The sequence below is a fragment of the Solea senegalensis genome, linkage group LG1 (genome assembly GCF_019176455.1).
Source record: "Solea senegalensis isolate Sse05_10M linkage group LG1, IFAPA_SoseM_1, whole genome shotgun sequence".
NCBI lineage: Eukaryota > Metazoa > Chordata > Actinopteri > Pleuronectiformes > Soleidae > Solea > Solea senegalensis.
In genome coordinates this window covers 14928317-14950897 of record NC_058021.1, presented here as the reverse complement: position 1 = coordinate 14950897, position 22581 = coordinate 14928317, and the positions used below count along the sequence as shown (strand labels likewise).

Genomic DNA, 22581 nt, shown 5'->3' with positions numbered 1-22581 from the left:
CAAATAGCCCATAAAGGGTGACTTCACTGCCTCTTGAGAGAAATGGTAGCTAATTGGTGCAGCCCTCTCACAGTGCTATCAGAGGATGCATCGCTCTCACTAGAGGGGAATTTTCTCTTTGCAATCAAAAGAAAATTGCAGTGCGTGGCGCAGAGATATCAAAATAAGCCCACAGATGCATTGACATCTGACAAGCACGACACTTGATGTAGTATTGAGCAGATAGGCAGCGTATTTGATGTTTTTTCTGATGTTCGTCACAGTCACACTGGTGTGAAACCCGAGTCATGCTGTCTATAAACATGCACAAAGATTGTATCGCGTCTTTGATTAAAAAGAAATCACTCGGTCGACATCGGCATGCCCCCTGCTAATTAAAGCGATATGATTCTGCGTGAAGAGAGTGAACATGTGTGAAAACAATGAACAAGTGTCTCAGAGCATAAAAAAAACACTCTTTTACCAACCAATATGTTGTCATGATGTTTTGTAAGCAAATTATTATACTTTTTTTATCAATTACTCAATTATTATTCTAATTTTATTATAATGAACACATGATATGTGATAAGCCTCCCCCTCAACCAAAATAAGAAATACAGAAATCCTCTGTGCCTAAAACTTAAAGGAATAATTCACCGATTTGCATTTAGCTTTGTATTACTACAATAAGGGTAGTATTTTTAAAAAAATTGTGCTTCCCAACCTCAGTTTCCCCTGAGTTGAGAAATATCTTCCTTCTTTTCTTTGTTACGTCCCTCTACGAGTGGGTCGAAAAAGTGCGCAATTAGCTTTGCAGTTTCAAGCCTCGGACCAAGTGCCACTGGTGGGCATGTTACAAAAAAAAGAATGACGATATTTCTCGACTCAGGGGAAACCGAGGTTAAAAGACTAACCCTATTCTTGTAATACAAAGCTAAATGCAAATCGGTGAAGTATTCCTTTAAGTCCCTAATTTCTAAAATCAGTAAATAAAGTTTACAGAACTAAATGTTTCTTGACACTATGATAATTTGTGGTGAAGAGTGTCAGGTGTAGCTGCTTTTGTCGCCTGAGCTGGATTAATAAGGTCTCCCGGAGCAGGTTAATCAGGTGATGCAAGCATATTAGAGCTTAGCTCAGCCCGTGGAAAAGCAGAAGTTTGCTCAGAGAGGTTTAATAATCTGAAAACCAATTACCCTCACCTTTGTATTGCATTATATGCATATATTGAATCAACTGTGTCAGGTCATGAATCATCTCACTTCTCCCGAGTCAATAAGAAAATTTCCACCTGCGATACATAATATTTTTATGGCTTCATTCTTGCACTGTTGTTATAGCCTGTTATTTGTCTGCTTTTAATCCGATTTCACTGGGGTGTACGACATTTTTTAAACAATGTAGATTTGACTCACAAATCAAAACATTTTCTGTCACGAGGGTGGGCTTATCGTTGTCCGTATTTGTGTTATGTTGCTTAGTATACACATTTTTTTACTGAACTGGATTTGAAGTGAAGAAAAACACATTTAAATAAGATCATTATAGGTCATGAGCTCCTGGAATGACAGTTGAAAATGAATCAATAGGACTGCATATTGGCAAGTAAGACCGCATTTTCAATTCCATTTTCTCCACTCGTGATCGTCCCTGTAGTGTAAATTCACCACATAATCTTTGGTCCTATTCTTGAAATTTCATGGCATTTTCACCTTTATTCACCTTCCCAAAGCCTTGCTTCTGAGAACCTTTAACTCTTGGGGGCTAACTGAGGCTTAATGATCACCTGCTCATGGTAGCTGCACATGTCCACTGTCACTTCCACAGCCATGCTGACATCCCGGACAAGCTGTGGATGTGTAGGTGAAAGACACACAATGACTCAATAAGTGCAAGGTAATTATCCAGGATCCCTGCCAGGGAGAAGGTCACCGAGTAAAACGTAACAATTAAGCCAGAGTGTAAGACGTTTCTCTTTTTTTAAATCATCACAGGAGCATGGTGTCCCCTCAGCTAAGGACCTTCTGACCACATCTCTAGATTTCAGCTCAGCGACACGGCTGACGCAATGATTCAGCTGAATGGCTGATTAGCGGCCAATGTGAAATGTGGGCTTTGTCGCCATTCTCCCTCAGGAAATGGAGATATGTGTTTGATGATGGAGTGTCAGATAGTATGATATTGCATTTTCCCAGAGGGACCCGGGGAGCCTGAGGACAACACTGTGGTGCCTTTCACAGCGGCAGACCTCATTGTGTTCGGGGGCTTTTATCTCTAAATACAATCAGGTGGCTGTGGGTAAAAATGTATGATCATTCATGCAGAAGACAAGTAGCAGTGTGCAGCGTGTCCCTGTAGACGTGCACACGCAAACATTCAGGTTATTTTCTGTTTTATTCGCGTTGGCAGCAAGGCCGCACAGTTAATCGCGACATAATCTAAATCCCATTACAAGCAAGTGTAATGTCCACATCAGAAGTCACTGCAATTAATTGATAAAGATAAATTGTACATTCTGCAGTGCTGCAGGAATTCAATGGCCCCAAGAAGTTTGCTCTTTAGGTGAGGAAAAAATACCCTTTCATATATTTCATTATAAAAATGAAAGTTGGACCTTAACATTGACATTGCTGTGAACACTCGGCTGTTCTTGGGGGCCCTCCTCTTAGCCTCGGGGCTCCAGGCAACCGTGTGCTTTGCCCGCCCTGTTGCAACGCCTCTGCTCTCAGCAGACATCCATCTGCGCTCACGGTGAAATTTGGCAGGAGCTCACCAGAGCAATTGATTAAACACATATGCATTTGCACAGTCATACATAGATTTGCTTTGCAGGGTTCGTGTTTATTGAATAGACGGGGGGGTTTATATTATTGCTGATGTATATGGTTTTAGTTTAGCGCTATGTGTTTTTCTTTTCGACACCAGCTTTATTAAAGTTGGAGAGATGAACTTGGCAGAAAAAAAATTCAAACGCAAGCAGGCTTTGTCTTCTCTGTTGACATTTAATCAGCCCATGGTACTGACTCTGTTGGGAAGAAATCACTGCTCTGTCAAAGGAGACCTCACCATGACTGCTTTTCTTAAGAATGCTAAAAATAGAAAGAGACGGATAGTGTCGCATTGGCAGTTTTGCCTTGATTTCGTCTGGGTAAAGAACAGAAAGGAGGTTTTATTTCCCGGAATTACGAGCAGCAAGGAACAAATAAGCCACAGGACTCAAAGCAGTTGCAGCTTCCCCTCGGCCAGAAGTGACGCAAGTTCATGACAAGGACATTTATGGCTTGAGGTCTAATAGCTTCCTTCTATTGTCGCTTCAGGGCCAACCATTGAAGATTTCTCCATTTCATCATCCATACCAAAGACCACCGCAATTTTGACCACCACGGCCGTGTCCACTGCAAAGGGGCACGCGAACACCACAGTGACAGGGGCGGATCCAAGAGATGGGAGAGATCCCTTTGAGGACACCCATGGGACAAGTACAGCTAAGCCAACTGTACCAGAGCTGCTCCCGACACCCAGGCGCTTCTGTGAGGTGACAAGGAGGAGAGCGATTGACTGGCCCCAGACCCACGCCGGAACCACTGTGGAGCGGCCCTGCCCCAAAGGGACGAGAGGTAGGCCACCATCTGGATTTGTGTACAGTGTATACCAATGTCATGTCATTTCATGTCTTTACATCTGCGCAGGATTCTATAAATAATGTATTATTCTGCCCACAAGCCTTATAGAAGTACCATTAAGTAAAACTTCTGCAATTTGAATTCAATTAATCACACACTGTGTGGAATGGGCTTTAACCAGTCCCTCCAGGAATGTGCGATGTTGCGATAGCAACAATTAACGTAAATTCAACCAATTACTGTTACTGTTGCGTAACCTTGCATTTTTGCCCAGTCAGTGCAACTTTTGCCTGACTTTGACCAATCACAGTAGTTTACTGCAAGACAAATCCCCCGTGTGACAGAGGCCATTTCATCATTCTTCATTGATCAGTCTGCTGGGTCAGGACCAAAAACTTTGGACAGTACTGTTTACATTGGGGTGTATTACGTGCAGCTGCTCCTCTCTCTCCTCTCCACAGACACACACTGAGCTGCAGACACACTCATCAAAAACGGGGATTTTTATTGCAAGATTTCGCCTCCGCCTCGCAGCAAAAAAAAAACAAAAAAAACCCAGCTCATGTCTTCACAGAAAACAATATTTTCTAACGAGCATTGAACTCGGTCAGTTTGATGTTTGTAACTAAAACTGCAATTTAATGCTGCTACTGCTTAATGGGGGGGTGGGGTGGGGGGGCAAGCAAGCAGCTGTGGTTTGAGAGAGCTAAAGGATATACTGAATGCAGAGAGCGGGAACAAACTCGGAGCAGTGAAACGGACACTAAGCACATTTTTCTGATCGTTACACAGCGGTTATAAATAAAACCAAGCAGTTGAATTTTAATGTAAATACAGACAAGCCGTGAGAATAGTGAAGCTTCTCCTCTGACTGTGAGTGAGTGTCGCGCTGGCTGCAGCTCTCAGACAAAGAGGCTCAGGACCTTGATCATTTTGTTGAAATGTTCACATTTCTGTTTAAATCGTACAGATTACAGTCTGATTCATGTTTACATTACATCCGCTGCCATGTATCACGGATGTATGTCTTCAACTAAAATTTAGAACACCGCCACGTGTCTTTAATCTGATTATTGCTTATTACCAATAGCACCCTATTCAGAAATTAGAAAATGCTCTCTCCGTGGCAATTGCTATCGTCTTAAAAAAATACCACATATCAGACTGAAAGCACAAAATCTGTCAAGTAACACAGTTACTGAATTACCAGGAGAAATGTGTGGCCCACTAACGGAGCATTCAAGAAACCGACAGAAATGTCTTCATTAAATCTGGACAGTGTGTTCACAGTTCTGTCGTCCTGTTGAAATGCTTTCTGGAATAAGGGGAATTCAGCAGTAAGTCATTACGCCAGTTCAGCTAACAATGCTATTCACACAGGAATCGCTCACAAGTTACCTCAACACCCCATCACAGAGGCGGACGGGACTGTCACAGTCGAAATCAGGGCTGCTGCAGGATGAAAGCAAAGGAACAGACGGTGTTTTTCCTGTTGCAGTGAAAGGGAAAATACAAATCTAAACATATTACATGCTTAGTAATGCTCATTAGGCGTAGTCCTGGGTTGTATTTAAACAGAGGTAAATAAACTGTTCAGAATTTGTGAAAAGTTTATTGCAAATAACAAACCCGTGTGTATTGATTTATTTCAGCTATGTAGGAACCGGATAGTCTTCTAGCATCCATGCTACATTTTTCATTTGAGCAGAATGTACACAACTTTCAGGCTTTTTAGTTTGTTTGTAAATTGTTGCTCCTGCCAAACGGTTTAGTTTCCGGTGACGAATGAAAGCTCAGCGGGAGAAGCACTTTCCGAGTATGACTCTCTCCAACTGATGTGTTTATTCTGTGGTACTGCAGGCATCGCCTCCTTCCTCTGCACTGTGGCAGGGACCTGGTGTTCCAAAGGACCAGACCTCAGCAACTGCACCTCCCACTGGGTTACTCAAGTGGCACAAAAGGTAAACCGTGAATGTGTCAGTCATACCATACAGCAGCGAAAAAGCATGTCACACAGCTAAAATACAGCGCCGAGTCACAACCTTTGACCCGTTCGCTTGCTGTACTTTTTTATTATTCCTGTGAAGAACTGGTCTGTGGTACAGATCCTGGAAATAGTTTTCTCAACTGTAGCAGCAGTAGTTGTGGTAGCAGAGAGAAAGCAGCTTAAAAACACCAGGTTAAAATGCCAAGAACTGAACTCTTTACTTTACTCTTTAAGAGTCAGTTTTCTGCTTTGATGGTCAACAGTAATGCAGGTAAGGATCTGTTGTTGACAGTTTTTCAGGCGCCTGCCCAGATCATAACACCATGCAAAACATTACAGCATATGGTATTCTGAGAAAGAAACGCCTTTTTTGTCTTTATGACTGGAAAAACCCTGACTAAAAGCATCAGGTTCACACAGGGTTCACAGGTTTTGTCCAACGACATTTGGAGAAATGATTAACAGGCGCCCAATTCCATGCAATACTGCTTATTACTACGAGTACTAAAAAGGTTATTGTGCATTTGCTTTTTTAGTGTTTTTTTGAAGGCAATATGCTAAAAACACAAAGGACAAATAAAAAAAAAAACAATTATTCAGTTTAGTAAACACATTAGTGCTGTACCCAGTGTCAAATGACTGCTTTTAAGTTAAGGATTATTCAGACTTTTCTCCCGCATGCTTGCACCCATTATACTGACACAAGGAAACTAGTGACTGGATGAGGTATTATTATTCTTACATATTTGCTCATTAATTAGTAAAACAAGAGACAAACTATGTATAATTAACTGAGATGATGGGATTAGTGTTTTGTTGTTGTTTCCCCTTAATTTAGTTGCCCGTGGTTGTAGTTCTGCTGCCATTAGTCGTCTAGTTTGTCAACTCTCTGGGACATAGTGTAGCTGGGAGAACGTTCAGATATCTCTGACTCTGAATTACACCTTGGAGGGCAAATTGGACAAACATTTTGCCTCCCACTCAGCCACTCATAATTATTGTTTGTATGATAAGACAAGAAATCTCTATCAGCTTTCGCTTTGTGAGGTTTAATTGGTGATGGCGTTCCAAAATCGCCCAGCGATTGTCTTCTGTTGTGCTCCATTATCTGTACGTGTAACACTGAGAAGACGAAGGACTCCTTGTAAACTAACCGCAATAGCGTTGTACCATGAAGACTGGTGAACTGTATTTGATGTGTGTTTTTTTTTTTTAAATTAGTATGTGGTTTGTAATTGGGTCACAGCTCAATCATGGCAGGTTGGGGGAGCGTGGGTGGGTACATCCAAAGAATTAGACCATTTTAACACGGAAGAAGTGCTGTATTACACTGATAATAGATGATAGCATCGACACTGACAGCTCATCATCATCGCCAAGCACTGGGATTTTTCTTTTCTTTTCTTAAGCCCGTGTATCTCGGTTGTCTATTATGTTCCCTGCTAAACATGCACACCCCGTCCTTGCATTTATTCTACTACGCATAATGACTTTCTCCGTCGGAACCAGCTGTGTTGCAGCGAATTAGGAGTGAGGTGTACTGTATGTGGACTATCTCACCCTCACATCACGGTACCATCATTTCAGGCATGCCTCACTAACACCTCCCCAACGCCCCTCCATGATTCCTTTGTTGCTGTTTTTAGATCCGAAGTGGTGAAAATGCTGCTAATTTAGCCAATGAGCTGGCACGCCACACACAGGGCCCAGTGTTTGCCGGAGACGTCAGCTCCTCGGTGCGCCTGATGGAGCAGCTCGTGGACATCCTGGATGCTCAGCTGCAGGAGCTCAGGCCCAGTGAGAAGGACTCAGCTGGACGCAGCTTCAACAAGGTACCGTGAAATTCTTGTCTGGCTTATTGTAACCTCTCATTACACTTTGTCCCCTTCTTGGCCCAGCTCAGTGTCAGCATGACTCAGGACATTCATTAGTAGGACACCTACCGCTACACAGACAAACACAAGCGTGTGCCTGCACTCACCTACATGAACACACACACACACACATCCGTGGAAACACACACAGGTGAGGGGGCTAGAGAGGCTGGTCTGGCCCTGAGGGGAAGCTCATTCCTCTATAGCTCCCTGGTAATTACCCATGGCTTTCGAAACACAGGCTCACCTGGCAGTTCCATCTTAACGGAGCTAATGGCCATGAGCCCCCCACCAACACAGAGAACAACTTTTCATTGCTGACAAGTGTGGAACTGTTCTCTCCCGGAGCTTCTGCAACCGCTTGAAGAGGAAAGTGTAGGCCCAAGACGTGCCTACATCTCTCAGCTGCAGGCAATCCCATAGAGAGTTGAGTGACAGTTTGAAAGATTGCGTTGTTATTCAGACTCTCTCGTTTCTCTGTAAACAAGGTGATTTGCACCACAATTATGCCTGTCGTTTCTGCCCTTCTGTTCATCATGTTCCAGTCGTCAGATGCTGTCACGTATTTGAAGATATTGTTCCACTGCGTAATGAAAGGTTTTCGGTTCATCTCTGTGTAAAATCTATTAGCAATCTCCGGAAACTTATTCTGCTTGTGCAGTCTGTCACAGCTGTCAGACATTGAACCTCTGAAAGCACTGCAGCCTTGACATTTTTACAGTCAAGTTCAAGCGACACGATTTTCAACCCAATAGTCAGTCATCGACGGGTTTTGCAAGTCATGGCTAATCGACAGTTGCTTAGTATAAAGTATTCAAAGACACAGTCTGGCCACTGACGCCTTTCTGGCGTGCCGCAGATCCGATCTCATTTCCAGCACGCTTGAAATTTGATCAGAGTCTGCGACGACTCAAGCCACCCCAGCCAATCACAGATCGGAACGCAGTGACAGATGCTAAGACCCAAACGGCAACGCTACACCAGATCAGAGGAAATCTAAAGAAGAAAACGGCAAAAAGAAACGTGACATCTCAAAATGTGACAGAGATCACAGACAGGGGGGCTTCAATAAAAGTTCAGTGGTCGACATGTAGGCACGACACTGAGCTAAATTTAGCCCGGTTTCGTGCCTCATTCCTTGTGTCACTTTTTATGTGTGTTTTTACGATTACATGTGTTTTCATAACTTAACATAAGAGTCTCCTGGTGAAAGATTGTCTCGTACGTGACCCCCTGGCTCACCACACTCAGAGACTCCAGATTATAAAATTTCTATTAGGTTTCCAGCCTTTCTTGGGACCAGAGCTCAGTTGTTTTACCTATTGTTTCTCCTTAAAGCTCACATGTTTCGTGAATTTTAAAACTAATTTACTTCAATAATGGATACCCGAAATCTCCTCTGCAGTAAAATACAGATGCAGTCCAGGGCCTTGCAGGTGCAATATTGTGTTTGGTCAGTAGTTTACTCACCTGTACATTGTGTCTTGCAATTTTGTCTTGGACATGAAAAATGGTTTTGCCAAATCAGGAAATCGTATTTCCAATCACCCATCCTCACTTTGCTGTTTGAGTGATGAAGGAAATTGGTTTACTACTCTGACAAATGATGTCCATGCTATTTGGAAATGAAGCAAATTAATGGTTGTCTTAAAAAATATACAATACAAAAATAACAAAACAATCTTAAGCCCTACAGTGTACGTTTAAGAATAAAAACACTAACTATGTATCGTTTATAGGATTTTTATTAATGAAACTACGAAGGTTTTCATGATTTTGTCGAAGAACCATTTCGATTTCCTGCGTGTGTGTGTGTTTTTTTGAGGATATAACATGGACACAAATAACACTATCTATTTTTTTTTTCCTATTCAATGGAAGAGCCACAGAATATGATTGTCTCTGGTTTGACTCAAGCAAGAGAAAAGGGCAACTTATTTAAAACCAAGAGACCAACAGAGGGATTTTAAAAGCAGCAGTGCCATATTATTCTCTCCATGCCATGAAATACAAATTACCTCATTCCACATTGTTTATCTTCTCAACATACTTTAAAGCATCACTAATGGGGAGCATCAGAATCTCGTCTCAGCATATTTATTTTTTTCCTTCCTCCACAGGGCTGTGCATTTCTCATCTTTTCTACTCACTATTATGTGATTCATATTCATTTTTTAGATTTCCAGCACTCTTACCCCCAAAAAGCTTTTAGCGCTGTGGCATCACTTTCAGGTTATAGTTCACAGACCTGATCTTTCTCTTTCTTATATGAATTCTGTCTCTTTATGGTAAGTGGCTTGATTTAATGGTTTCTGTTTTCTGTCTACCTCTCTCTGCAATTCGTTCTCTTGCGCTTGTGATCCTCTTGTTGTATGGAAAAGCTTCAAAAAAGAGAGAAGACTTGCAGGGCATACATGAAGGTATAACTACCAGGCTTTCCATGTTGTATCCCCCTGATCCCCAATGTCTGATCAGCAGCATGCAGCACTGTCACTCGCAATGTCCTTGATTGTTTTGTCACAGTTTGTGCCTGGTGATCCCGCTTGCAAAAGATATGGCTGCTTCTTCATCTGACTCGGCTGACTGTTCTGTCATTTCTGTCCGTCTGAGGATGCAACTGTCAATATCACTCCGTCTTTGTCCTATTTTCCCCTCCTCTTGTGTGCTATCACTTGTACATCTTTCTTTCACTTTTCTCTCTCTCCTTCTTTTCGTCCTCCCCCACTCGTTCTCTCTCTCTCTTCGTCTCTCTTGTCAGCTCTTTATACATTGTGTGAATAATTGCCTTCCCACGGTCGTAATTGCACCTCCCTGTCAGCCAGAAGTGTGATCAAAGTGGCAGAGTGCTCAATTTTCACTTGCTTACATTGTACAATTCTCGTGTCTGTTGTCCCCACTGCAAAAAAGAATAATCTCTTCTTCCATAAGAGGTGAGCTTTATCTGTGGAATTAATTTCTAAGTCCATTAAGATATGTGTGATCCATGCTGATTTTTGATTCTTGACATCTAGCTTCTCCTCTGCTGTGGTAGAATTAATTGATGGTGTTGAGAGACAAGTACACGATGGAAAGACACCAGGAGCAGATTCTCCAGGTTCAGGTTGTTTAGACTTGAGGGTTTTTTTGTGAGAAGGTGGAAATTATTTTTCCCCTTAACTGAGTTTGAAATGTCTTTTTAGCCATGCGTGTGTCATGGTAATGTAGAAAAATGTTTCATTCAGACTGAAATATCGCAGCAACTTAGTGATGGATTACCTTGAAATGTAGCACAGACACATGAGGTTTCCTCATGATTTTTTTTCTTCCCACTTTTCGTCGAACACAGCAGGTTGAACCCGCCCCGCACCCGTCTCCAAATTGGCACTGTTGAAGTATGCCAAATTAGCCATTAGCAGTTTCTGTTTGCAGCGCACCCCTGGATGTTGAGATAATTATCGCTAGATTACTTTTGCACGGAAGAAGACATAAAAAAACAACATAAATCTTCTAAAATAAAGTCGCTTTCTTTGCTCCGTTATCTCCAAGCAAGTAATGGCATAATATAATAAGAAATAATGATAGGATATGAATCAGAGTAGGTCACAGGCGTAAAAAAAGAACGCCTGTGTCAAGATTTGACTGAGGAAAAATGTAAGCTGAATGAATATCTACCAAATATTTCATTCTATAAACTTAATGTTTTTAAATGCTTTTTTGTAAGTAATCAAAAGAAAGGGATTGGATGAACTTAAACTTGCACTTTGATCTGTAACTTAATACCTGCAAAAACAAATAAGTAAGTAAGATAAACATGTGGAATAAAAGTACATTTATATCATTACATGTTTGCATTTAGCTCAAAGTACTAGAGGCCCTGCAGTAACTTAGTTAAGCTTTTGAGCTTATTCTTGTTCTCGGTCTTGACGTCAGCGCTGTCCCCAAGCGTTCACCGCACGATCCCTTTCTCTGGCTACAGTGAGTCATGGGGACTCCCCTGCTAGCACCCCTGTGATTTGTGAAGTGACCTCCACCCAGGCAAGAATTAAAGAGGACTCGATGAAGACACAGATTTTTTCTGAGTTGCACAAATTAGAGACAGCCAGCTCCCCCCAACCCCCTATTTGGATTTCATGGATCCTTTGGGAATGGCTCACCGGGAGAGGAATAGCGTTTAATGTCTATGTGGCTGTAATGATTCTGACCCTGTAAACGCCACCTCTCCCTCTCGCTCCCTCTCCTTTTTCCTACACACACACACACACGCACACACACACGCACACACACACACAACTCCTATCGTAGTCACAGCTTGCAAGCTTCCAGTTGCATGCAAGGTCAGGGGCACAGCGATTGATTTCTGTGCTCGGGCCTGAGATACAAAGACCTGCTGAGAGCTCTGTGTCATCATCACTGTGGTTAACGTAAGCTATGTGGTTAAATGTTGCGGTTAATCATATATTGGTGCAGACTTTTGTTGATCCCCCTTTCTTGTTATTCAAGGCAAACGGATAATCCCGTCAGTGGTCAATTAGTGTTTGGGATAATCATAGCTGTGACTAATTGGTACAGTGAGCAGGGGCTTGTTGTGGTTAATTACCATTATTGTGGCGAGCCTAGCTGTGGTTAATGACACCTATGGTTAAATTGTCACTCTGATTTGTCGCACCAAGGGAATTGGAGTACAACTGTCTGCCCTGAGTGGGATTTGTGAACATTAGTTGTGGCTCGGTTGTGTCAGCCTGTCATGAACTCACTCCTGCAGGGTCAAGGGGAAACTCTTGTTTTAGCAACATACGATATCTGTGTGGATTTGGTGGAATGTTTTACTTACTTACTTCTTATCTGAGAGCAGGAAATGAATGGCTTGCCATTGAAAAAACAAGCAGAGCATCCTGACTTACTCCGGAGAGGATGAAGCATGGATTTCATGATAATGCCTCCTTTCCTCCAGGAGAATAGTATTAAGGCCATGATTGGCAGATCCTGTAATGGAAACAAATGTTTAGTTCATGGAAATGATTGGGAAGTAAAAGGTGCTTAAAACCAAAAATGTAGCTTTGTAGACAACTTCATCTAATGAATGGAAACAAACATTTGGTATGTATTTGTATTTCACCGCAAGCATTTGTACTTTAATATTAAATAAATACATTTGTCCAAAAGAGACCTCCTTTGATTGGATGCACCTTTTCCAAAAACGGAACACTGGAAAGCACATACTGCATTTGTATCATCATTATTTGTCACTTATGGCTTCTTTGAATCATCATGTCATCATTTGAAGTGACCTTGATATTTCAGTTCCAGTTGCTGTTGCTGTTTCTGTTGTCACTGTTGGCCCTGCATGCCCTTTTCATCATTTGCTGCCCTGTTCCCGCACTTTGTTATTAACTGCAGTTATAATGGGAGGAAGCTGACATTTCACTTGTCTCCATGGATACAGGCCATTGTGGACACTGTTGACAACCTCCTGAGGCCGGAAGCTCTGAAATCCTGGAAAGACATGAATTCGACAGAGCAATCTCACGCAGCTACGATGCTACTGGATACCCTGGAGGAAGGGGCGTTTGTCCTTGCGGAAAACCTGATCGAGCCAGCGATCGTAAAAGTACCTGCAGAGAATATCAGTAAGTTCCTCTCACGTAACTATAAAACAGCATGTGCACATCTGTCAACCAGAATTAATGATGCTCATTGTTATGTTTCCTTATTGGCCGTGCACCACATATCATAGTTTAAACTGAGCGATAAAATCATTTTCAGGGTGTATTTTTTTTTATTATTATTATTTTTTAGGTTGGAATATAATATAAGAATGACCACATGTGGTTGACATCACAACAGAAGAAAAAAAAGAACTCAAAAAGTTGTGTCCTCACTGTGCGGTTTATTAGCAGCACAGTCTCATTTATTAAATCAGCTCGGCACATAATTTCTACTCCTATCTCTTTGTTGCTATGGTTTTGATCTCCCACACACCTCTTTCTTTTATACATCATTGATTTCTAATCTTTTCCTTTGCGTAGTAAAGTCACTCCATTGAAATTGTGCTGCAAGATGAAGTGTCCAGATCTGTGGGACAAAACAAAGAAGCCAACCGACTGGCACTGTTCTATTCATACCACGCTCCCTTCTCTCCTAGCCTTTCCCATCAAGTGTTAGTTAGCTAAGCTGATAAGTACTAGTTGCTCTGTCTCTTTGAAAAAGCGCTGATTAATATATTGTGTAATACGCTGTATATTGGCTACTTAATCACTGCATTCAGGCAGTTCAGGCATGCAGTGTTATGAGCCCTTGCTTATCTGCATAGTGGAGATAATATTCCTGTGGATAAACATAAATGCTGTCATATGAAAACGGAAAGCTACTTACCTGCCCCCCCTTGAAGAGTTTGAAAAAGTGTGAAAATGATTGTTGCTCCTAATTAGCAGTTTGTCAATGCTCAAATGGCATCTCCAGGCGAGCATCAAGGGCAATATGAGCGAGAGCAAAGGAAGAGCTTAAAAGAAGGCAGAGGTGCAGCACGACGGGAGAACAATTCCACATCCTCGTCTGTCAGAAGTCATCTATCTGAGGAAGTGAGGTTGTTTCTGATGGGAGGGAGTGCGCTGATACGTGTGTCCTCCTGACCCTTCAGTAATTTCACACATCAAAGGGAGCACCACCCAGCAGCTGGCATACTGGAGAGAGTGGCTGCAGGAATTTGGAGGATTTTCAGAGATTTGCTTGTTGAGCCAAGAGTTATCTGAACCCACGGGGGGAAAGAAAGTAAAAATAAAATGCTCAATGATATTTTTGATCCTATGAATATTTGACATTCATGCTGCAGTAAGCTTTGCGCTTGCTTTGGCTCATCCTGTATCATCACCCTTATCATTTTTCTCCTTTTGCTTGTGCCTCACAAGCATTGACAATGCAGACCAATGGCATTACTTTTTTTTTAAGTGAATGACACTTAAAAGGTCCAATAATAGTGGACTCTATTACTGGTACAATGAATATCAAATATTTAAAGAGCTGTTATACGCACCCTGTGCAGCTTTTGAAATGTTGCCTATGACTAATACATCGCTCTCTTTCTGTGTCTCTCCCTGTCCCCTCTCCTCTCACTTCTTTCAGTGCTAGAAGTGTACGTGTTAAGTACAGATGGCCAGGTGCAAGATTTCAGGTTCCCGCAGACAAGCAAAGGTGGAGCTTCACTTCAACTTTCCTCTAACACTGTCAAAGTCAACAGCAAAAATGGTGAGAACCAAACAAATGTTGTAAAAACACATTTAACGATGGTGGAAGTTTTGTTCCTTTCCCTGATATCAATACTATGAACATCTTATATTATACGTCACATCTCAGCGGACAATGAGGATTCAACAGTTTACCGAGTAATTTGCTTTATGGAAGTTTATTTAATCAGATATTATTAAATTATTAGTGCGAGGCAGATGAGAAAATGTAGGCTTCTTGGGTCATACATTATGTTTGCTTTAAGTATAAAGCTAAAGGAAACCAAAAACGTGATTAGATTAGATTGGATTAGATTAACATAAAGAGAGGAAGCAGGGGAAAAGGCTTGCCTGGATCTCTAAATGCCAGTAGGCTCGCAGGCATCTCCAGCAATTAATAATTAACATAATGTATTTTGTCTGATATATTGCATATAAGTGCTTTCTAGTTTTTTAATTACAAGAAAGCAAAAGCATAATTTCAGGGATTTAATTCCAAATTAAATGATCAACTCGCTATAAGTATTGAGACACATTACTTGGGGCTTAATTTTGAAAGACCTTTGGCAGAGTCTCTGGTCGTCTTTGGCGTGATGCGATAAGCTTTGCTCACTTGGATTTGGGGATTTTCCGCCATTCTTCTCTGCAGATCCTCTTGATCTCTCAAGTTGGATGGGGACTGTCAGTGGACTGTCATTTCCAGTTCCCTTTAGAGGTGTTTGATTGGGTTCAAGTTGGGGATCAGGCTGGGCCATTCAAGGACATTGACATTGAGTTTTTTTCCTAAGCTCCTCCATTGCAGTCTTGGCTGTATGCTGTGGGTCATTATCCTGTTAAAAGTTGGAACTTTGACACTGTCAGGTTTTCATTAAGGTTATCTTGGTACTTTGCCCTGCTCAGCTTACCCTCTGGCAGCCAGTCACTGCCTCTAAATAAACAACCACACAGCATGATTCTGCCACCAGCAGGCTTCATTACTGGTATCATGCTGGTGATGAGCAATGCCCAGTTTCCTTCAGGGTGATTATTGAGGCCAAAACAGTACAAATCTGTGTGTCTTAAACCAGAGAGTGTGTTGGGTTTTTTCCCGTTGAAGACCTCACACACACCTGATATTAACATCCATCCTCACTGATGCTGGACGTTTGTTTTAACATTAGTTTATGCTCATATGGTAATTTATAATATCATCTAAATAGAACTCAAATTCTCTGGAATGAACTTTGGGGTTTTGGTCATGTTTTTATTAAAAACAAGTGATCTAAAATTAAATAAAGTCCTGGTTATTACAAACTTTATTCACTGCACAATTGTAAAGGCCACTTTGCCCACTGGTTAAGAGAAACACTTATTATCACTTTGGTATGTGTACTTTATGTACACTGTATGTCTCTTTTATGAATCCTGTGTGTCTGACAGTTTCATTATTTCTGGTTGCAGGTGTGGCCAAGCTTGTGTTTGTGTTGTACAAGAATCTGGGTCAATTCCTCAGCACAGAGAATGCCACGCTGAGGGGAATGGGGGACCTGAACAAACGCAACCTTTCCCTCACTGTCAACTCCCACATCCTTTCAGCCTCTATCACCAAGGAGTCCAGCCGTGTGTTTGTGGCCGACCCAGTGATCTTCACACTGGAGCACCTGGATGTAAGCCCCCTCCTGAGACTCCCCCGTCCAGTCTATAGAGCTGAGCTGTTAAAATTACTGCTACGGCTACAAAGAGCCTTGATGTATTATTGTTTTGTGGAAGACTAAAGCACAGACATCTATATTATCCATGTGTGTTGTGAAGAGTGATTAACGCAAATACCGACTTGTACAGTCGGAGAAGTCGAGTGTCTCACCTTGTGCTTTGAAAGTGCCACAGTAATCCGTCTCACGTTTTTTTAATTTTCATCTCTTTCATCCCTTTAATTCCAGCAAACCACTTAAAGCGCTTGTGAAAACCTTGTGAAACAAGCACACGTAAACAGACTTAACGCATCACGTGTACTGACTACGACTCGCAGTCTGAGATACGACGTTATGTTTGTGTATGATCATGCATATTACAGAACATGCTCATATATGTTTAATCATTTCTCCACTGCATGTTTGTGTTTTGTAGAAGGAGCACTACTACAACCCCAACTGTTCCTTCTGGAATTATTCTGAGCGGAGCATGATGGGATACTGGTCCACTCAGGGCTGTAAACTGCTGGAAACCAACAAGAGCCACACCACTTGCTCCTGCAATCACTTGACCAACTTTGCCATCCTCATGGCTCATAGGGGGAATGTGGTGAGTGGCCTTCATCTCGTGTTTTTTTTTTTTTGCCTCAGCTAGTTGCTCCTCTTCCATCTCGCTGACAAATTTGCATGTGCACGGCATGAACAAGAATGGCATTTCAGTGGAGATAATTAGATTAGCGCTGGGGGAGAAGGTAAGGTCGTGGGGAGAGGAGGGGAGAGCAGAAGAAGCAGGCTGTCACTTTCAAAGAGCGAGATTGTGGATCAGCATAGGAAGTACCATACCATTATCAGAAGTAATTATTTTTACCTGTGGTCCGTGTCTAATATCCCTCCATGCACGTGGCCCCGAGAATCATGGGAAAAGGTGCTGCAGAACCTCAGCCTTAACTTATGTTTCCACCACTCTTGAAGTGGTGGAGAATCCATTTGGTCGTGAAATGCAATTATAATCCAATTACATGATAAATAGCATGTGTAGCAAGGACCTAGCCCATAATAAATGTGGAGGATAAGTTTGTGGTTCGTTTAATAATATGTCCCAGCTCATGAACTCTGTCCCTGTCATCTGTCTTAACCTCAAACTTAACCACAGCTGGAAACCAGACCCTGAGGCAAGGCTTAGTCTCACACCAATCTCCTACACATCACCTCAAATGCAACTCCTGGTCCCTATAAAATTACAAATATCACAGGAAGAACTGCCTCACTTTCAGGCCACCGTGTCGTTGAAAGATTTTTTTTTGGATACTCAAGTCTGCTTTTTTCACATTAGCCTGGTGCCCATCTTGAAACATGCTCAGTTTTTTTTCTGATCTCATGCGACACACCGCAACTTGACCTCAAAAACAGAACCTGCATGTGGACGTCACTTCACAAGGTTGTTCGTTCTTCACGGTAGTTTTTCAACTGATGTCACTGTTGAGTCTGACTGCCAAATCACATCGCATGCAGTATAACCAAGTTAAATGACAGATGCAGAATTTCCTAAGTCTTAAATCAATATCAGGTGACCATATGAACAATAAAACACATTTTCATTGCCGTAAGACGATCCCTTCCAAATGTGTTCTCGTTAAAAGTGACGAGGGGTCAGCTGTTTCAACTTTTTCTGTACAAAAACCACGCTATAGTTAAAGGTGATATATTTAAAATATGCAAATCAGTGACCTTTAGCTTTTAAAACAATTATTGCAACCCCAATTAAAAACATTGCATGAGTGTGGCTGCCACATGGGAATTTTGTTAATAAGATGCTGCACTTACAAATCCACCATCAGAACTGTCTTATCTGTTTTATTTTTTTAACCGTTGCATCTATTTGGTTCATTTTAGTTAATTTTACAGTCTCTTAATTTTCAGAGACTGTAAAACCATTATTTCTAATGCAGACCCTCGTTTTTCTTCTGCTCTGATCAAAACTTTGTGAGAAGGGTACTGAGGCTTTTTATGTCCTGTGTAGTTCAATATTTAGTGCTTAACATTTAGCTGCTCTCTGCTCACTCGTGTGGTGTTTTGAACTGCGATGAGCTGTGTAATGGGATGGGCGGCGGTGGGTGGCAGAGTTTGCGGCCTACAAATGAAAATGTCTTCCAAATGAAACGTTACTATGGGTCGTTTTGGTCAACCCCTGAATGTGACCCATAGGTCCGTTCTTAGTGCACAGATATTTTTCAACTCAACTAAGGCACAAGTGTTAGTGAGATTAGGGTTAGGTCTAAAAAAGACGGTGCTAGATAGTGACACACAAAAAAAAAGTTGCGTGTGAAAGTCTAACGTGGGAGTCAAAGTCATGTTGACCACACAAGGTACCAGATTGATGTTATTTATACTCTCCCTTGGGGCGCCTATTTTAAAAGCATACCTATGGGTCATGATTCCTGCATACGACCCATAGTGACATTTTGTTGGAGGACAGTCTTGAAAATGTATTTGGTGAATATACCTGTTGGTGTTGTTGCATACTGGCCATTGTTATCAATGAAGCCAGTATATCAGTTTAACCTGAATGAATGAATGTTTCTTTAAACATTTTATGTCTTAATGTCTATAACCCACACTTGACTGCTAAAGTGAGTAAAAAACTGTGTAAATAACAATAAAAGTTCAAGTAATGTGCCCTTTGCATAGCAGCCATTTAGACAGGTCGCAGTACAGGACCATTATAGGTGTTAAAAATCTAATTAATGATGGCTGAGTTCCATTTGGCTTCATCAGCTTTAGGGTGCACGCTGGTTCACTGTTGCGCTGTCCTGACATGAACTGAACAAACTCATCGTTAATGTGGTCAGTACTTGTCAAAACGGCTGCCGTGCGTAGAGCCCAGTCCTTTCACAAGAAGCTGGGAAAATGTATAATTGTGCATTCTGTCACATTCAAACCCTGCTATTTAATGATAATATTCGGAAAGTGTGGAGTGGAAGGTCAGTCCTTTTTATATCTGTGTCTTTCTCTGTGCAGGGGGAAGGGAGTGTCCATGAGCTTCTCCTTACTGTCATCACACGGATGGGTATCGCCGTGTCTCTAGTCTGCCTCGCCATCAGCCTCTTCACCTTCTGCTTCTTCCGAGGTCTGCAAAGTGACCGCAACACCATTCACAAGAACCTCTGCCTCAACCTTTTCATTGGCGAGCTTATCTTCCTCGTGGGCATCAACATGACTGAACCAAAGGTACCGTGGAAATTATACCGCAGGGGGTTTTAACTTTTATGCTACTGATGAATGGTCTTATCAGGTGTGATTAACCTTTTTAAATGCTTGGATTTCTCCTTCAATTTGCCTTTAAATTGCCCCGAAGCCGGCAAAGAAATCCACATTAGATTAAAATACCACATATCTATTCTGTTTCAGTTTTCTCCAACACTTGAGGATATATGATGCTGATTCTGAGTGAAATACTCAAACTCCAGATGTATCTTTTATGACTGCACCATTTTATCAAATGCAAATATTCAATGCAAGATTTTTTTATAGACCTTTGGAAACTTTGGGATAAAACTCAGTATGGAGTTCTGTCAGAGCTGAATGGAACTTAGTTGCACAATGAGCATTTTAACAACAATAATCAGTTTGTTGATGTAATTAATTAATTAACACAAAATATAATAAAACAGTTCTTTTTTCCCAGCAGAGAGAGTGCAATGGCATTTAGTTGTGTTTCTGTCTACCTGATGGATGTATATGCATTATCGACTCTTGTTTTAGCTCAGTTTTGGCCCCCCCACTCTCAGGGGGAATCTGTGGCTCTTGAGCTGCTAAAAGCTCTGCAGTTTTCACCAGCTGGTTGCTAACTGTGTTTTTCCTCAGCAGGAACAGAACAGCGGGTTTGTCAAAAACATTACGCTTACCTGCTGTGGCTAAAAGCCATTAAGCCAAAAATACTTAAATGTACCAAAGTCTCTGGTCTCTTTAAAACCTGAAACAATAGTAGTTGTAAATCGTAACCATAGCAACCAGGGAAAAACAAGTTAATTCCTTTAAAACCCACTTATGTATGTGTGTAACCTCTGTATGCCTCTTCCTGTCAGCTGGTGTGCTCAATCATCGCTGGTGTTCTCCACTTCTGCTTCCTGGCTGTGTTCACTTGGATGTGTCTGGAGGGTGTGCAGCTGTACCTCATGCTGGTCGAGGTGTTTGAGAGCGAGTTCTCTCGCAGGAAGTATTATTACATCTCCGGGTATCTCACCCCAGCTGTGGTAGTGGGCATCTCAGCAGCCATCGACTACAGGAGCTACGGCACACAGCGGGCGTAAGTGTAGCATCTCTGTAGAGGCTCTTCTTTGGTGAAATACAAAAACACCGGTTCTCCCAACCTCTCCACCGAGACACACCACCGACACAGCCTGCGTTTTTGTTCTGATAATAGAAATATCACAAAGAGTAATTCACCTCTGCCCCGTGGAAATTTGCACCCTGTCACTGCTAAAGCGAGAGTGAGCAAGCAAAGCCGCAACATTAATGAACATGCTGGCTAGCTGCAGTGGCCTGCTGGATTTTGATTCTTTGCCTACGAGGGTAATTGCGAGTTAAAACTTTATGCACTTCTCAGCTGGTCCTCGTTCAAGCAGCAAGCAGCTTTATGATTTGTAAAACTGCAATCCTCTAATTTATTGCATTTAAGTGAACTACCTTTTTTTTTTTTCTAAAATCTCCACTTCATTTCTGTTTCCTGGTGATAAACACAGAGCGAAGAATGCAACTCATTCTTAAACTATACACACTGCAGTGTTTACCGTTCAGAGTCTTCGGTACACACAGTCAGACGTCGCACATTTGCAAGCATTTGCAGACTGTGAAGTCATGAATCCACGAGTCCCAACAACCAGGGCCTTTTAGACTGCAGCTTCTCATGGCACGTGGCCAACGCTCGCTCAAGGTCGGGTTTTCTTCTCTGTGGTCAGAGGAGTTTATTCTGTTGCTGTGACCTATCATCCGGTCGGCTCTGCCGGGCCCTGATCGATGAGACAACAACCTTGTTTTGGCAGTGAGATGATTTAATGAACTGAATATCACCTCCCTGCAGATGCTGGCTGAGGGTTGATAACCATTTCATCTGGAGCTTCATTGGGCCTGTAACCTTGATAATTGTGGTAAGTTGTAATTTTGTGCTTTTGTGCGATTCTCACACCCACCCACACACGTATATGTATGTATGTATATATATATACACGATATATAAAGAAAAGCTTTGAAAGCTGTTTATAGATTTTTTCCTTCTTCTTCTTTCTGTGCTGGCAGCCTCATGGCTCTACTTTCTTGAATCAATTTGCATGAAAGGAAAGTGGACCCATTATAGCTGACACAAGGACATCAGTGTCCACTCAGCTATGAAATCCTCTGAAATCAGAATTGTTGAGCGGCAACAGCTTAAAGCTGTTTGGTCCTTGCTGTACATCTCGATAATACTCACCTCCTACAATCAAGAGGAGAAATCTTCTCAAGCATGAAGGTCGTTTGCTCAGTGGGAATACAAGGGTGCTGGCGACGGTGGGGGGCGGGGGGAGGGCGGCGGTGAACATGGAAGTAATGAGTGGGTGGGCCAGACAGCCATTACCACAGTTCATAGCCCTGCTGAGGATCATGACACATCCCCAGCCAATCCCAGCACACGGACATCTCCATCTTCACCTTTTAATATTTCATGTGGTGCACTGGGTGTTCACAATGCACACACACATACACACACACACACACACACACACATTCACACAGCTCCGGACAAACGTCCATATAGGCGCACACAGTAACACACATGTAAATCTGTCCGTGGACTGTAAATATATGCAAAACCCGCGGTGGTGCTGCGTCAGCAGGGCTCTTTTTGTTTTGCGCCGTATTTGGCAGAGAAGTGAAAGACCTAAATATTGTAGAGGACGGCCCCTTCGAGACCGGGTATGAGGGGGAGTCCATATGCGGTTTGCCTCTGCCTTCCTGCTTTCTTGCCTCGTTGTCTGTCCCTCTGTCTGTCTGTCTCATCAGATCTGTGTCATCACTCGCAGCTGTGTTAAACGCATCTCCAGCCACTCGACTCATGCAGACGTAAATCGGCCCCAGTGGCTGAAAGACAAAACTCGGCATTACTCTAAGCTGTGATCTAAAAGCCTCTTTCTGTCTTCATAGCCACTCCTTTTTCTTCCATCGTTCCCCCCGCTGTTGTTGGTTTTCATCTGCTTTCCTCTCATGCTCTCT

General features: G+C 42.2%; 1 protein-coding gene across 14 annotated transcripts in view; it reads left to right on the top strand.

Annotated features, from left to right (window-relative positions):
• Positions 1-22581, top strand: part of LOC122774898 (adhesion G protein-coupled receptor L2-like) — a 91147-nt gene that overhangs the window by 56569 nt on the left and 11997 nt on the right. For 10 of the 14 annotated variants that reach the window (XM_044034537.1, XM_044034502.1, XM_044034529.1 and 7 more), the window contains 11 exons: positions 3300-3599; positions 5466-5566; positions 7239-7424; positions 9848-9886; positions 12889-13072; positions 14565-14687; positions 16106-16311; positions 16772-16945; positions 19354-19563; positions 20421-20641; positions 21416-21482. In XM_044034537.1, the coding sequence (XP_043890472.1) occupies positions 3300-3599; positions 5466-5566; positions 7239-7424; positions 9848-9886; positions 12889-13072; positions 14565-14687; positions 16106-16311; positions 16772-16945; positions 19354-19563; positions 20421-20641; positions 21416-21482 (1811 nt within the window). The remainder of the gene's footprint in view (positions 1-3299; positions 3600-5465; positions 5567-7238; positions 7425-9847; positions 9887-12888; positions 13073-14564; positions 14688-16105; positions 16312-16771; positions 16946-19353; positions 19564-20420; positions 20642-21415; positions 21483-22581) is intronic. The other 4 variants (XM_044034552.1, XM_044034519.1, XM_044034544.1 and 1 more) reach the window with 1 other exon arrangement.